The sequence below is a fragment of the Cyanistes caeruleus genome, unplaced genomic scaffold, assembly GCF_971803275.1.
Source record: "Cyanistes caeruleus unplaced genomic scaffold, bCyaCae1.hap1.1 HAP1_SCAFFOLD_65, whole genome shotgun sequence".
Lineage (NCBI taxonomy): Eukaryota > Metazoa > Chordata > Aves > Passeriformes > Paridae > Cyanistes > Cyanistes caeruleus.
Window position 1 is genome coordinate 4,209,609 of NW_028255884.1, and position 16,578 is coordinate 4,226,186.

At 55.8% G+C, this 16,578-nt stretch overlaps 1 protein-coding gene across 1 annotated transcript; it reads right to left on the bottom strand.

The window, feature by feature from the left end:
* On the bottom strand, window positions 1–5,899 carry LOC147647238 (maestro heat-like repeat-containing protein family member 7). The gene is made up of 16 exons (XM_086872543.1): window positions 5,333–5,899; window positions 5,084–5,233; window positions 4,750–4,814; window positions 4,482–4,631; window positions 4,145–4,293; window positions 3,675–3,822; window positions 3,238–3,425; window positions 3,011–3,148; window positions 2,619–2,733; window positions 2,326–2,466; window positions 1,955–2,131; window positions 1,666–1,821; window positions 1,405–1,506; window positions 957–1,059; window positions 620–676; window positions 1–330 (listed from the first exon to the last, which is right to left on the bottom strand). Exons 1-16 carry the CDS (start codon window positions 5,454–5,456, stop codon window positions 131–133), a joined length of 2,163 nt encoding a protein of 720 aa, XP_086728669.1. The 5' UTR covers window positions 5,457–5,899; the 3' UTR covers window positions 1–130.
* Window positions 5,900–16,578: the final 10,679 nt, after the last annotated feature.

A 16,578-nucleotide genomic window follows, 5' to 3' on the forward strand; every position in this document is an offset into this window, starting at 1 on the left:
TTATAACTATATGCCTATGTAATATGCTATATTTATATACATAAGGAAAAAAAAAAATAAAGGAACAATGCTAGAGAAAAGGAAAATCGCTGCTCTCTCAGATGGTGCCCAGCAGACAGAGCCTGCCAGATCAGCTCTCTGTAGAGCTCCAGCAGCACAGCCAGCCTAGGCCCGACAGACGAAGCTTTGTCCTCCATGCCCTGCGTAGCTGATCTTGCAGGTTATCAAAGACGGAATATCGAGCCCTCTCTATTGCCTGTAGGATGTACAGTGTTTGAATTGCCAGGTTTACAATGGCAGGGCTGCTGCCATCCACCATGTTCACAAGGGCTGGAAGAGAGACGAACAGAGGCACGGTCAGATCCCAGACCTGTGAGGGCCCACGGATAGCCCCCTGCCAGGGCCATCCCAGTCGGCTCTTGCCATGGCCAGCAGGGAGCAGGGACCAAGGGGATCAGCCTGAAGCTGCTGGCCACGAATGCCCCATGTGCCCCTGAAATCTCGGTGTGCTCTTCTCACGCCGCCCCTCATCCACACGGGGAGCTGAGCCCTCCGCAGCCAGGCCAGGACTTGCAGCTCCACCTGCCAGCCCCACTGACAGCCCGCTGCCCTCACTCACATTTGTAAATGAGCTGCATCTCTTCCTTCTGCCCCCTCAGGAGCCGCCCGGCTATCCCTGGGAACACAGAGCCTGTCAGGGCCCCAGCGGCACAGCTCCCTGCCAGCGGCGCTGCCAGCCCTGTGGCCACACGGCCTCCCGCCCCGGCAGGGCTCAGCCCGGGCCCTTGCCGCATCCTGACTCAGCCCAAGGGCACGGCTGCCAGAGGCCGGCAGCAGCAGCCCCGAGGGCAGCCGGGGCTCCAGGGCGCCGGGCCCGGGTGCCGCTGCCGGGGCAGCAGCCGGGGCCGGGGCCGAGCTGCGGCGGGGCGGGGAGGGAGCCCGGGCTCGTGGCTCACCGATGAACCTGATGGCCGCCTCTCGCAGGGTCTCCTGCGGGCTCTGCAGGTACGGCAGGGCCCGGCGCAGCTGCTCGGCCGCTCGCCTCTCATCCTGTCCCAGCTGGAGAGAAAGGCAGGAGGGAAGGGTTGGTGCGGGCTCTGCCTCTGCGGCCAGCCCCGGCCTCCCGTGCCCGCCCAGCCCTGAGGCCCGGCCAGCAGCCGCTGGCGCCGGGCTCTGGAGGGGGCAGAGGGCCGGCTGCTGCCCGGGGAGCCGCGGTGCCGCCCCTGCCCGCAGCCCCAGTGTGGGGCTCCATTGGCACCCGGCTCGGGGCCACGGGAGCCTGGAGAAGAAGCCGTGTGGCCGGCTGCGGCACTGGGCAGGGGCACAGCTGCCAGCCCCACACACCGAGCGCCGGAGACAGGGGGCTTCTCCAGGCTGAGGCTGGGCCTTCCAAGCCGTCCTTACCAGGCACTCGGTGATCATCCACAGCTTCTTCTTCTTCACTGGTCTTTCCAGATCTCTCCTCTTCAGGAACTCAGCCGCACAAAGCAGCGTTGCCCAAGAAGCCTGGAGAGCAGCAGAGACCCGCAGATGGCCCCACAAGCCAGGACACAGGACCCGCATTTGTGTGCCAAGGCCTGGAGGAGGCTGCAGCCGGCAAGGTGCCAGGGCAGGAGGCAGCCGAGCCCCGTGCCCGGGTGACAGCAGCAGCCCGGGAGTCCTCACCTCCGCCACCTGCTGGTTCTCGTCATGGCAGTGGAAGAAGAGAGGCAGCAGGCTGTGGTGCACGTGTGACTTCAGGGCCTTTTTTTCCTTTTCCGTTAGAACAGTCATTAGCGATCGGAAGAATAATATGGACACCAGCTGCACCTGGCTATTATCCTATATGAAAGGAAGGAAAAAACACCTCAGCCCTGTCTGCATGGGGCTCAGCAGGGCGCAGGTGGGCAAATCCCCAGGGCACCAAGTGTCTGGGCAGCACCCAGTGGCCTCGGCTGGGGGCACAGAGTCTTACATGGTCAAAGAGTGGCAGGAGTGCCTCAGCCAGCTGCAGAGCCATGTGGCTGGGTATCAGCATGTCCTTGTCCAAAACTATAAAGCTGAGCACCATGATTGCCTTCCTAACTATCTCTCCATCTGCATCCCACAGGAGCTCCACAAGACTTTCAGTCAGGCTCTGCATTTTTTCAGCCTGTGTGGAAGACAAGTCTGTGAAACGCCACCCTGCTGCCACAGGGCCAAGAGGCCAAAGGCCTGTCCCAAAGCACTCAGGCAGCTGAAGCAGGAGGCAGGAGAGCTGGGAGCAGCTGCCTCGGTGCCCGAAGCCCAGCCGAGCCCAAGTGACTGCGTTCCCCAGCACTGCTTCAGCCACTGCCCACTTCTCACCATCGAGGGATCATCAATCAACTTGAAAAGGGCCCTGAGTGCCAGGTGACGCTTGTCCCTGCTCTCGCTACTCAGGTGCCTTGAGAAGATTTCCAGGACTCTGTTAGCACTGCGTTCGCTCAAGTCCAGGTAGTCCAGGATCTGAAAGGCACAGGGCAGTGACAGGGGAGCCAGCTGGCAGGAGCCCAGAACCAACACAGGGCATGGGCACCATCCCAGGCAGCTGCAGCTGTGAGGGGGCAGAGAGGTGGCAGGCAGCTCTGCAGGGAGGCAGTTTTGGCCATGGGGCTCACCTCCACAAGGAATGCCAGGGCAGGCAGATCCCAGTGTGCCTCCTGTGTGCTGAGCAGCTGGAGTAGGTAGGGAACAATGCGGGAACACAAGGGGATAGAGGCAGACGACATCTCCCTGCCAGGGTGAAAAAGTAGCCAAGACTGTGAGCCAGGGGGACAAACATCTCCCAGGCCTGATTCACAGAGCTCTGATCTTTGACCACTGTCCTGCAAGGGGACCTGGGCCCTTGGGGAGGTGACTCCTTGTGGGCACCCGCCTCTCCCAGCCTTTTCCAGTCTCCTTAGCTGTCCCTTGGTGACGAGGCCCTCTGGCCCACAACAGTGGGGACTGTGTTGGGCAACCTCAGCACGGGGCACAAATGCCAGAGGCAGTGGGAAGAAGGGGGTCTCACCTGGCCAGCAGACCCACGGCATAGTGGTGGGTGTCAGCACTGAGCAGCTTGTCCCAGCCACACTTGTGTTCCATTTCCACCACCACTTCCTCACGATGCATTTGGCAGAGCAGGGACTTCAGGGCCTGCACTGCAAAGCTGTGTGCACAGCAAAGCCCAGGTCACGCTGGGAGCACTGGCTCCTGCCATGGGGACATGGCAGGGACAGGAGGAGTGGGATGGAGCACCTGTTGGGGCTGATGGCAAGGCCGTGTTGCTCCTGGCATCCCTTCCAGAAGGCATTGAGATCCTCTGGCATCTCCAAAGTGCTGAAGAACACTTGGAAGAGCAGATGCACAAAGAGGCGGGGGAAATGCACTGTCACTACATGTGGGACGCAGGGCATCTGAAGGATCTTCCACATCAGCACAGTTGCCTGCAGAGGACAGAGAACCCAGAGACAGTGCTCAGTGCCGAGGTGTCCGGGTGTCAGGGCCTGAGTGTGGCAGGGAGAGGTCAGGGGAAACCCTTGGGGAGCATCAGGCCTGGTGCCCCTGAAGCTGCCCGTAGGCCAGGTTTCAGCCTGGTGCCTGAGGCAGGGAGATGCAGTGGGGGAAGGAGGAAACAGAGCTGCTGAAGACACAGCTGGCCATGGGGTGAGCAAAGGCCAGTTGCAGAAACTCACAGCCAGGGCAAAGACACCCGTGTTGTCTCCATCAGAGGTGCACGTGCTGTGCTCTGGCCAGTTCCCCAGCACATCGAGGACTATCAGGTATGCCTGCTCCGCTGTCCTGGGCGAGCACAAGATCGTCTTCCACATGGTCATAGCAGCTCTGTGGGGCGACAGCTCTGTCTCACGGGGGTCTCAGACACATCCCCGTGGCCTGGGCAGCAATGGGGAGCTGAGCTGGCTGCCAGCTCTGCCTCTGCCTGCTGCCCCTCGCCAGCAGCAGCACCCAGGCAGCCCAGCCCTGTGGGGACAGGGCCCAGAGGGGCCATGGCATGGCAGCAGGCTCAGGGGCCGATGGAGCAGGGCTGGGAAAGGTCCCAGGTACACAGGGCCCTGGAAGTCTCTGTTGGTCAGACACCTGGGCAGGGCTGTGCAGGCTGATGGGCTGAGGAGCCCTGAGCCCTCTGGGCACGTGGGCCCCGTACCTGTCACACGTTGGGGCCACACGCAGGAGAGCAATGACCACGTCAGTGGGCTGTGCCTCGCTCAGATCCAGCAGGGTCCTGTTCAGCCTGTGCTCAGAGAACTGATTGGCCATGAGCCACTGGTGGATGTACCTCACCATGGCAGGCACCTGGAGAAAGCACAAGGGGAGACTTTGAAAGCTGCCAGAGGGAGTCAGGAATGTCCCCAGCTTCCCCAGAGAAGTGCTTCCCTTCTCACCACGCTGCAATGGCCTCAAAGGCTTAGAGTGATCAGCAGGTGTGGCTTGGGAGGCCAAGTGATCCCTGGAGGATCAAACCCTGGCCACAGGCTGCTTACTTGCTTTTGACTGTAAAAACCCTCCTCTACAAGCATATCCAGCAGGGCAGCAGTGGCCTTGGTGTTGAAGATGTACGAATATGGTCTGACCCCAGTGGCCATGGCACTGGTCCCTTCCTCCCGAATTCTCTTGATGAAGTTGCAAACCAGCTGTAGGAGAAGGGCAGGAGACAGAAACATCGGGGATGTTCCATGGAGTGCTCCAAGCTCCACTGCTGGGCTGAGCAGTGCCAGCAGGCCCAGCCCAGGTGGGGATGGCTGCAGGTACCTGCGCTGCTCTTCGGAAGCGGCCACGGGCAGGCTCCTGCTCTTGTGTCTGGTCCATGGCTGCATCTGGCAAAGAGCAGCCAGAGCTGAGGGGCTGCAGGAGAGGCCAGAGAACACAGCCCAGCCCTGCACTCCCCAGGCAGGGACAGCCCTGGGGTGGCTCAGGGGATGGAGCACAGCCACTGCTGGGGGGGCAGCACCAGTCCCTCTTTTATCCTGTCCATGGGTGTGTCTCCACAGGACAGGGTGGGATGGGATGAGATGGGATGCAATGGGATGGGATGGGGCCAAGATGACTGCAGGCACCAGCCCTGTGGCCCAGCTCTGCCACTCACCCTCCTCCAGCGGCTGGAACTGCTGCACCTCTTCAGTCTCTGGTCCTGGGGCAGCTCCAGGGCCTTCTTCCTCTTCCTCCTCCTCCACCCAGGCCAGCTTGGGCACTCTTGGGGGTCGCTGCTCCGTATCTTCTTCAGGACTCTCCCATCCTTTCCATAGGAACAGCACCAGGGGATGGCATGGCATGGAATGGGATGGGGCCAAGCTGGACACAGGCACCAGCCCTAAGGCCGAGCTCTGCAACTCACCCTCCTGTGGTGCCTGGAACTCCTGCACCTCTTCAGACTCCTGTGCCAGGACAGCTCCAGGGCCGCCTTCTTCCTCCTCCTCAACCCAGGCCAGCTTGGGCACTCTTGGGGGTCGCTGCTCCATGGCAGGGACTGGATTTATGGTACTTGCAGGAGAGATGGCTTGGGAAAGCTCAAGTCAGCAAGTTCTGCAGTCGTGCCTGGAAGGCACCTGCAAGACAGTCCTGGCAAGACAGCAGGACAGCAAGTCCTGCACTTGGGTCTTGAGGGCTCCTGCCACAAGGACAGGAGGCTTCTCGTCAAGGATTGTGGTCTGGTTTCAAGGGCAGTGACTGCAGGGATGGGCGATGCCTCAGAAAAGCTCCAGGTCACCAAATCCCACAGTCTGCCCTTGAGAGAACCTTAAGAAAAGAAGCCTTGGCAAGGCCACAGGTCAGCAAGTCCCGTGGTCTGGCCTCGAGGTCACCTGTAGGAATAACGGCTCAGAAAAGCTCCGGGTCCGACACAAACGAGTGTGCTGTGCGGGGGCTCCTCACAGCACCGCTCTGCCGCGTCCTGTCCCGTCGCGTGCACTGGGCACTGTGGCATGGCCCTGTCACCGCCAGCTCCTATGTCACCACGTGTCACAAAGGGCTCTCTGACACCCTGTCCATTTCCATCCCATGGTGACCATGTGTCACAAAGGGCCCTTGCACACACTGCCACCTGCCCTTGGGCTGCCCCCATCCCCCCCAAAGTGGCCCAGGTTGGAAGGAATCCCTTGCCCAAAGTGTCTTAGACAGCCCGACAGGATCTTTAGGAACGCCTCAAACCATCAGCAAACGCTGCCCTGCTCTGCAGGCTCAGGGCAGCAGAAGGAGCCCCCAGGGCTGCCGACGCAGCCACAGCAGGAAGGGCACGGGGCCTTGCACAGAATCTGGCACGGCCTCCTTGGGACATGTCCCGGCTGGTGGCCATTCTAAATTCACAGGTGTGACACAGACAAGGAACATCTGGGCCAAGGCACGAAGTGTCCACTAGAATGTATTTTAGCACATTAGAAAGACTTGGGAGGAATCCCAGAGGGTCATTTTTTGAAGCAAAGTGATCTGATTAAATACTGTAACCAACGGTAGGCTTGGTAAAAATTAGAAAGTGGTGAAAATGGACTGCCTAATGGAACTTTAAATGATCATCCACTGTTACAGTTGATGTTATTTTTAAGAAAAGAAGACAAATGAGACCAAGTGATATGTGCAGACACATTTTTTTACCCTGAAGAATAAACCTGAGTGGCACAAAGAATATGGCTTTGATTTAGACCCCCAGGAGACTTTGGTCCTTCCTTTGGAAAGAGATAACAGGTGGAAAATAAAGAGATGTTGTTCAGCATGTAGTTTAGGGCAGAGATGTTTGAAACTGGCAAAAAAGCACGAGGAAGACACTGTTATAGATGTCCAAGACTCACAGCCGAGTTATTCCAGGCCAGCTCTACCTTCCCCCTCAAGCAACCAGTCCTCTCCCTCAATTAAATGAAAGTGAGAATGAGATGAATAATCCTGGTGAGGGGACAAGTTTGGGGATGCCAGTGACAACACGTACAAGGAATAAAACCAAGAAAGCTTTGCCTTTAGTCACCCCCTTAAGGCAAGTAGTGGGTCCCACAGGAGAAGCTGTGTGGGTGAAGATCCCCTTTTCTACTGGTGACCTGAATAACTGGCAGGAAGAAGTTCATAATTATAGAGAAAACCCTAGCAAAGTGGCAAAAAGATTGGAGTTAATAGTCAAGAACCGAGACCCAGACTGAGGTGATTTCATGATGACAGCGCTAAGGAAAACAGATAAGGAGTTGGTGATGAAGATGGTCAGAGCACATGTGCAGGGAGAAATTGCTAGTGGAGCCTTACAGGGTACAGTGGACCAGTTGTTTCCTATTGTAAACCCTTTGTTGGGCCCGAATGATGCCAAGAACTATGCGATGTTAACTAGATACTGGGAACTGTGGGGGCCAAGGAAGCAGCCAATGCTGTAGCCACTCTCCCCTGGAGGAAAAGCCCATAGGAGGCTTTCACTGACCGCTCTCCCCCAGAGGCTAAAGGCCTCGATGGGGAGCTGTCATTTTTACAGCCACACGTTAAGTGGTTCCCAACATGTCTTTCCCCCTGTATGCATATTATTTTTACTCTGTTGGCCCTTCCCCCTTGTTCCACCCCTGACTCCTCAGACCATTGTCCCTGCTGCTCCACCCCACCCCCTGCTTTTCCCATATAATCCCTGCTCTCACTGAGCCTGGGCCAGTTGTTGTCTCTGGGACCCTTCAGGAGAGAAGAATAAAGACCTCCTTGGAACCCCACACGGTGCCTCCCGTCTCTTTTCTTCGGCACCACCCGAGGAACAGTGGCCATTCCAAAAGCCCTTTGAAGGGCTCGCAGCTGAATCACGGGGGCAAGGCAAGCGTGCCTGTGCGCCCAGGGGAAGTGCCACAGGAGACGCTTCCCTGGGAAGGTCGCGGCACCCTGACCACCTCCGCTCGCCGCGACAGGTGGGGCCCAACAGGGAGCTCTGCCAGCGGTTCCCTGGTTCCCTGGTTCCCTGGAGAAGCGTCTCCTGCAGCACCAGCTGCAGAAAGCAAGTCGCTCTCGGGTCTGTCACTTCCCTGAGGAAACCCCATCGCGTTTTAGCAAGAGCTATCCAAGGGGACACCGGGACCCTCCTAGGACCATCCGGGGAGTGAGGAGAAGATTTCCCCAAGGACCAGCCAGTGGGTGACACCACACCCAGCAGTTTTGGTTCACCCAGTGGAGGTGGAAAAAGCTGCTAAAATCAGGATTTGGCCTTTCTGGGAGGGTTTTGGAGACAGTTTTATACCCACGGGGAACAAAATCCTTCCTGGTTTTAACAAATCCTTTTGGAATGCTGCACATGACTCACCTGGGCTGGGAGAAAATGGGAAAACATCTGGGAAAATCATAGATTTCCCACTTAACAGCTCCATCCCTTTGGAATGCTGCACATGACTCACCTGAGCTGGGAAAACCTGGGAAAATCCTGGAACACACACCTGAGGGAGAGGTTTGTTAATCCTGGCTCATCCCAGGAACTTCCATTCCTCAATCCAGAAAGGATGGGTTAGGGAGACCCCCAGTCTGGGAGTGCCTATGACACCTCCTAAAAAAACGTTTCCTTGCTTTTCCAATTCCAGAAAGGAAATTCCTGTATTATTTTCCATCAGGAAATTGGGTTAATTAAATTAGTGCAGGCTTTTCCACCAGCATTCCAGTCCTTGTCATTCCAGCAGTTCCACTAATCCCTATCCCAGGTGTGATTCAGAGGGTTGGGATTTCCTGGTCCTGAGCAACAACGTCTGCAGTGGCACAGGAAACTCACAGCTCATGGGAACAAACTTTCTGTGTGACTTCAGAGGCCACGACAAACCTGAGTGGTTTCCCTCCCGTCCCCCAGCCCTTCCTGGCCCCAGGGGCTGATGGCATTTGTGCTCCCTCAGGTTCATCTCCCCACAGCAGCACCATGGGGGTGCTGACACCTGCTCTGGGCAGTGCAAACAGGGGCTCCTGAGCCAGTGCTGCCGTGCCTGTGCCTGCAAGGATGCAGCACCTCTCTGAGCTGGGGGAGAGGCCAGGGCTGCACAGGGGGGATGTTGTTGGCAGCTCCATGAGGACGCTCTGGGACGCTGCCCTGGGGTGTCCAGCGCAGTGGGGATGGATCAGCCCCTGCTCTGCTGCTCCTTCCCATCTCCCCCAGGGACCTTGCAGAGCCCCAGCCATGCTGTTTGCCCCCAGCCTGCCCACGGCCAACCTGGGGCTGCTCACGGGGGTTTTCTGTGCTGAGCTTTGGCCTGGGTGTGTTCTTGAGAGAGCCTGGGCAAGGAGCCTGGAGCCCCCAGGCCCTGCCCTGAGGCGTCAGCGCTGCCCCAGCAGTGCCCATGGCCTGTCCCTGCTGCAGCCCCGGCACTGCCACCCCCAGGGCTGTGCCCGGCCCCGAGAGCACTCAGGCCCTGCAGCAACACCAGGGCAGGAGGGCAGCGGGGCAGTGGCACGGGAGCAGCACTGGCAACACCAAGTGCTGCTGCTCCTGGGCACAGCTGCTGTGCCAGCACTGATCTGCCCCCAGCTCTGCACACAGACACTGCTGCTGCAGCTGCAGAGAAGGGAACAAAAGGGGAATCTCTGGAGAAAACTTTGCTGGGAGATTCTTTAGTTCATTGAAAGCCACCAAGAGCACAGCCCCTCATTGTCACAGTCTGTGGCCTCAGGCAAGGTGGAGAGAAACAAAATGAGAAATGGCACAAAACAATGACATTTTATTGAAGACAATTTTAAAACACAAAACTAAGTAAATGAACCTCCTAAATGAAACCACCAAGAAGTATCAAAGATAAGTTTTATTACAAGTTATTTGCAGGAATTGGCCAGCAGTTTAATGTTCCTGAAATGATCCAGTGATCATTCTCCACACTGCAGCCTTGAGCTCCTGGTTCCTCAGGCTGTAGATGAGGGGGTTCAGGGCTGGAGGCACCACCGAGTACAGAACTGACACTGCCAGATCCAGGGATGGGGAGGAGATGGAGGGGGGCTTCAGGTGAGCAAACAGGAGAGTGCTGATAAACAGGGAGACCACAGCCAGGTGAGGGAGGCAGGTGGAAAAGGCTTTGTGCCTTTGTCCCTGCTCAGAGGGGATCCTCAGCACAGCCCTGAAGATCTGCACATAGGAGAAAACAATGAACACAAAACAGCCAAGTGCTAAACATGCACTAACAGCAATGAGCCCAAGTTCTCTAGTGTAGGAATTGGAGCAGGAGAGCTTGAGGATCTGAGGGATTTCACAGAAGAACTGGCCCAGGGCATTGCCATGGCACAGGGGCAGGGAAAATGTATTGGCCGTGTGCAGCAGTGAATAGAGAAAGGCACTGGCCCAGGCAGCTGTTGCCATGTGGGCACAAGCTCTGCTGCCCAGGAGGGTCCCGTAGTGCAGGGGTTTGCAGATGGACACGTAGCGGTCGTAGCACATGATGGTCAGGAGGAAATACTCTGTTGCAGCACAGAAAACCAAAAAAAATACTTGTGCAACACATCCTGTGTAGGAGATGTGCCTGGTGTCCCAGAGGGAATTGTGCATGGCTTTGGGCACAGTGGTGCAGATGCAGCCCAGGTCGCTGAGGGCCAGGTTGAGCAGGAAGAAGAACATGGGGCTGTGCAGGTGGGGGCTGCAGGCTACGGCGCTGATGATGAGGCCGTTGCCCAGGAGGGCAGCCAGGGAGATGCCCAGGAAGAGGCAGAAGTGCAGGAGCTGCAGCTGCCGCGTGTCTGCCAATGCCAGCAGGAGGAAGTGGCTGATGGAGCTGCTGTTGGACATTTGCTGTGGTTGAGCGTGGAGACCTGTTCATGAAGAAAAGTAGTAGTGACAAATCAGGAGAGGCTGGGACTCACCCACCTTTGTTCCTGCTCTGTGAAAACTTCACCCAGGTCCCTGCCTGTGCTCCAGCTGTGCTGTCTGAGTGTGCCAGGAGCAGCCAGGCCTGTGCCTGGAGCTCTCCAGGAGCCATCCCTGCCCTGCTGCCCTGGGTTTGTGGCCATGCAGGAGAGGGACAAGGCTGGAAATTCAGGATTTGTCAGAAGAATCACTCCTAATGCAGAAGGGCTTGTTGCCATCTGCACACACACTTCTAAAGTATAGCAGGAGTTGGTTTTAGGAATTGTTTTACTGCCCAGAGATCATTCCTGGTTCTCTGAGGTCAGAAATCCCCAGCATTTCTGCTGCACTCAGAATTTCCCACTGAGAGATGTGAGAGGCAAAGGATTCCCTGTGGCTTAGGGAAGGTGAGGGGCTGGATGGGCTTGTTCCCAACTGCCCTGGGTTTGCACCTTTGGCTGGAATCAGAGCACAGTCACACTCCTGTGTCACCCTGGCATAAACCAGGCCCTGCCCAGAGCAGAGGGATCCCTGAATGTCTCACCCTCTCTAAAGGTCTCTGGGCAAGGTCTCAGCACCCCCCTCTGCCAAGGACACTTACGGCTCCCTTGGCAGAGCCAACAGCATTTCCTCAGCTGTGGCATCTCTGCCCTTCCCCGTGGGACATTCAGGGAACTCTGAGAGGCTCTGGCACAGATTTGCAGCCAGAAGGGCAGCTCAGAGCTTGGAAGGACACAGCAAGGAGATCCCCAGGTGTGCCCATGATGGGATCTCAGGGAGGGGGCTCAGCTCATTCCCCTTTGCCATGGACTGCTTTGCCCACAGCCCCACAGGTGACAGGGAAGCTGGGACACCCCATTCCCATGGACACACCTGCCTGGCAGCAATCCCAAGGGCAGGGCCTGACTCAGCTGCTGCAGATGCCAGAGCCTCCCTGAGAGCCCCAGATACCAATGACAATATCAGAGCAGTGCATTTAGCCTGTTTAGGAGGCTCTCAGCAGAGAGACTGAGCACCCAAACTTACAATTCTGGCATCTCTGTAAATGTTCCAACATTACTTTGCTGTTCCTGGTGTGTTCCTTTCAACTCAAAATGTTCTGTGATTCTGGGATTACAATTCCTCTTCTGCTTCTCTCATCCCCTTTGTTGTCTATAATCAAAAGAGAAAAAAACCCCAAACCTTTGCAACAGTGTTAGAACAGTAAAGTAAAAACCAGACCTTTATTAGAAGCTTCCAGGTGTCCCAGTGGGGATGGGGCACACCTGGCCCCTTATTTCAGCAATTTATTAAGGTTGATTAATTAGGATATTTAACAGAAACATTCAATAGGAGATTCAGCTGCCCCAGTTACACACCCCTGAGTCAACCCATTGGAGTAGGTCCAAAGGTTTCTTTGCCCCACTTTTTGTTATGACTGCTCACATTCTGGTTACAAAACAAAATGCTCTTCTTGTAGCTCCTCTCCCTGATGATAAGACAATACAGTATTTCAGAAATCTATTTAGAAGATCAGATTATTGTTCTAAAATCTAAGAGTAAGGTTAGGAAACATATTAGAGTTAATTAAGAATAATAGTTGTCCTTAATTATAATATAAATGTAATATAATATAATATAATAGTATAGTATAGTATAGTATAGTATAGTATAGTGTACTATACTATACTATACTATACTATACTATACTATAGAATAATAGTTTAATAGTTAATTAAGAATTAAAATTTTATAATTACATGATAATAGTTTACAGATCTAAAAATATATTAAAAATGCATAAAAAGCAAAAAACTTTTTGCTATCATCTCAACTTTCCCACCCTGCTTAAAGAGAGAAATTGAACACAGTCTCAGGAAAGCTCCTGATCTTTACATCAATCCCAGGCTCACCTTCTTTTGGGAAGTGTCCTCTGGAGCTGTGTCCAGGCAGGTCTGGAGCTGGGAGCAGCCCTGCCCCACACAGCCCCTCTCAGCAGCAGCCCCTGCCCTGCTCAGGGCGGCTCCTTCCCCCCACAGCTTCTCCCCAGCGCTGGGAGCAGCTCCCCGGGCCGGCTGAGAGCTGTCCCTGGCAGGCAGCAGAGTCCCTGCCCCAGCACAGCGCCCTGGGCTGCAGGACCCTGCTCTGCAGGACAGCCCTGGGCACCCCTGGCTGCTCTGCACAAGGGACAGGCAGAGAATGTACTCACAGAGTCTGTAGGCACTGGCATGTTCCAGCTTGAGGAGATGCCTCCAGGAGCTGCAGCTGCATTGTCCTGCAGCCAGAGGCTTCCTGTGTCAAGGGCTGGCAGGGATTCTGCCCCAGGCACTTCTCAGCACCTTCCCAGCCCTGACTGATTGAAGCTCTCTGTGCCTCTGGGCTGTGCCCAGGGTGGCTGCAGGCAGTGCCCCAGCCCTGCTGGGCTGGCAGAAGAGCTGCTCAGCAAGAGAAATGTGCTTTTGAAGCTCTTCTTGGTTTCCAGGAGCTGCCTCTGTGCCAGGAGCCCGGCCCAGCTCAGCAGCACAGACACAGCAGCAGGACTTTAATGAGCCTCTTGGGGCTTTGTGCTGAGGCCCTGAACATCAGTCCCTGACAGGGAGGGGAAGAAAGCTCTCAAGAACTCCAAGTTAGAATCCAACTCCAAAGTTTCTTTCACTTTTAATGGGTCCCACTGAGGGAGGTGACTGAGAAAGTGTCCCCAGGCCCCAGGCAGAGCAGAGAACTGGAGGCACTGATGACAGCTGGGGACAAAGAGAAGCCAAGGCTTGGTGCCCTGGGCCACAGCAGCCAAAGCTGTGCCAGCAAGGGCTGTGAGGAGACACCTTGTCCTGAGGCCCTGGGGCCTCCTGGCACAGCCCCAGCAAGGCTGGCCACTGTCACCCCCTTGGCCTGCCCTCAGCACCCCCCTAGCCCACATGCCAGTGGCCTCAGGGATCTGCTGGAAGGAGTCCCTGGGGAGCCTTGCTCAGGAATGGCCCTGGGGGCTCCTTCATGCTCCCAGGGACTGCAGCTTTTTCAAAGGACTTTGGCTTTTGCTTTGGAGTCTCTGAGAGCTTTGTGCAATCCTGGCCTCCAATTATCTGCTGTAATTAGTCCCTTGAGAGCCTTTGTCAGTAACAACACTCAGTGGGGCTCATTAATGCTTCAAGGTACTTCAGGTTCTTAAGGCACTTTCCTTTTTCCTTCCCACCCTGAGTCTCTGAGAAGTTTGTGCAATCATGGCCCCAATTATCTGCTTTAACGAGTCCCTTGGGAGCTTTGCATTGACACTCAGTGGGGCTCATCAATACTTTGAGATACTCAGGGCTTTTTCAGCTACTTTGGATTTTCCTTCCCACACTGAGTCTCTGGGAGGTTTTTTGTGCAATCCTGGCCTCCAGTTCTCTCCTCCAAGGAGTCCATGAGGAGCCTGTGCTGGGGATGGACCTCAGTGGCACCCATTAATGCTTGGAGACACTTTGGGTTTTTCCTCTGACTTGGACTTCTGGAAAGGTTTGTGCAATCTCCTCTCAGGCTCTGAGGTTCAAGGGCTCAGCTCCAAATGCACCACGGGGCTCATTAGGATCAAGCAAATCCTAACAAACCATGGCTGTGCCTTGATTTCCCTCTGGTCTTGGTGCAGTTCTTAGGAAAGTTTCCTACAACAGTTATGAAGAAATAGTTCAAAGAGCTTCTAGGAAATATGTATTCCTATTTTAAAGGGTGTCTTTTATTCCTGTTCTCTTTAGAGCAGAGGTGACTGCAGCATTCAGTGATGGATATTGATCCAGGGTCTCTCCTAAGGAGGTCTGGCCAGGTCAGAGAAGCTGTGCCTTGAGGTCTGACCCAGTGGGGACAACCTTGCTCCACATTCCCCAGCCCCATCCTGTCTCTCCTCATTCCCCTGGGACCTGCTTTGCTCACAGAACTGGCTGCACTCAGGCAAAGAGGGGTTTTCCTTCTTTGATTTTAGCAATCTAAAACTGCTGAGTTTCCCCATGGAAAACAGACACCCTCCTCAAGTGTGTGCCAAGCCCAAGGTGCCACCAAGGAGGTTCCCCTTCCCCAAGGCAGAACCACACAAGGAATGTTTCAGACACACAGGGAGTTCTACAATAAACACAACCCCAGAGTTGTCTGAAGGCAGAATTAGAGCAGCTGCTGAAGGACAGACAAGCTTTGAACTCCTTGCAGCTGAAAGCACCAAGTGGGTTGTTGGGAGGTGTGTGAGTGAGGCAAGAGTGAGGGAAGGGAAATGCAGAGAGCCCTGGAAGTGTTTCTGTGCAGACAGGCTGCTGCAAGGGCAGCGTTGAACTTCTCTGGGGGGAACTGTGAAGGAGGTCGGGGCAGAGTGACCTCCCCAGTGACCTCGAGATGTCACACAGCCACCTGGGATGTCACAGCCCACTCAGTGGTGTCACACAACCTGCTCTGGGATGTCACACCACCATTCTGTGATGTCATGTCTCTTCCTATATGCCACAAAAACACCTTGTGATGTCACATAGCCTCCTGTGATATCACACAGCAACATTTGATGTCATAGTTCACTCTGTGATGTCACAGTCAGTATTGTGATGTCATACAACCTGTCCTGAGATGTCACATGGCTCTTCTGTGATATCACTGCCCACTCCTGGATTTCATATCACAACCATGTGGCTTCACAGTCTGCTCAGTGATGTCACAACCCTCTCTGTGATATTCTTTATCTAGCCTCTGGTGTCATAGTCCTCTCTCTGATATCACCACCCACTAAGTGATATCACCCAGACCATGCTGTGATGTCATGCAGCTACACTGCAGTGTCACCCCCTGCTTTCTGATGTCACACAGTGACACCGTATCACACTGTGATACCGTAGCTGCTCAGTGACCTCACACAACAAACTCTGTGATGTCCCAGCCCCATCTGTGACCTCACACAACCCACTCGGAGCTGTCACACAGCCCCTTTCTGACATCACAGCTGCTCTGGGGCTCCAGGACACAGCCACAGAGGTGCTGCTGTGACACAGCCCCCTCTGGCACATCCCACAGCCCCTGCCAGTGCTGAGCCCCTGGCAGCTCTGTCTGGGCCTGCTCTCTGTGTCCCTGAGCTGCCCTGGCAGGGCCCCAGCCCTGCTGGGCTGTGCTCAGGAGCTGCTCCTGGCCAGAGCTGTCTCTCTGCAGCGCTGCCCTTGCCAGGAGCTGCCTCTGGGCCAGGAGCCCGGCCCAGCACAGCAGCACAGACACAGCACCAGCACTTTCATCACCCTCTCGGGCCTTTGGGGCTCTTGGCATCACACTCAGTCCCTCAGAGTGTGCTCCAGAAACTCCTCAAGAGCTCCAAGTCAGATGGAAACACTGAAGTTTCTTGCAGTTGAAATGAGAGACACGAGTGAGAAAGCGTCCCCAGGTTCCAGGTAGAGCAGAAGACTGGAGGCCCTGATGGCAGCTGGGGACAAGCAAGGGAAAGGTGTCTGTGGTGCTGAGCAAAGCTGGATGTGTTTCAGGAATGGCAAGGGCCAAGGGCTGAGCCCCAGCCCCTGGCAAGGCAGATGCTGTCCCTCCCTCATTGCTCAGGGCTCTTCCCGGGCCACTGGCATGTGGGGATGTGCAATGCCAAGGGCAGCACCATGGGGCGGCCCCTGCCAGGCTGCTGAGCAGGGACAAGGAGGCAATGAGGCCCCAGGGCTGCCAGGGTCACTTGTCCCCTGCTGGCCTCAGGCCCAGGGCCAGCAGCCATGGCCAAAGGGCTTCACAAGTTGCCTCTGGCAGGGCCTTGCAGCTGCACAGCCCAGGGCCCTCAGCCTCTACCTGCTGCTTATGTGATGAGGCCTCCAAACCCCATCCTGGGAGATTTTTGGGTCTTCTCCATGGTCTGTGAAAATGGAAAC

Bases quoted from the DNA above. Each gene is read 5' to 3' on its own strand.
- LOC147647238 (XM_086872543.1), bottom strand. From the start codon at position 5,456: ATGGAGCAGCGACCCCCAAGAGTGCCCAAGCTGGCCTGGGTTGAGGAG. The intron at 3,426-3,674 runs GTGAGTTTCTGC...TGTCCTCTGCAG, and splicing joins CGGGTGTCTTTGCCCTGGCT to GCAACTGTGCTGATGTGGAA. The intron at 1,822-1,954 runs GTAAGACTCTGT...CCTTTCATATAG, and splicing joins TCCTGCCACTCTTTGACCAT to GATAATAGCCAGGTGCAGCT.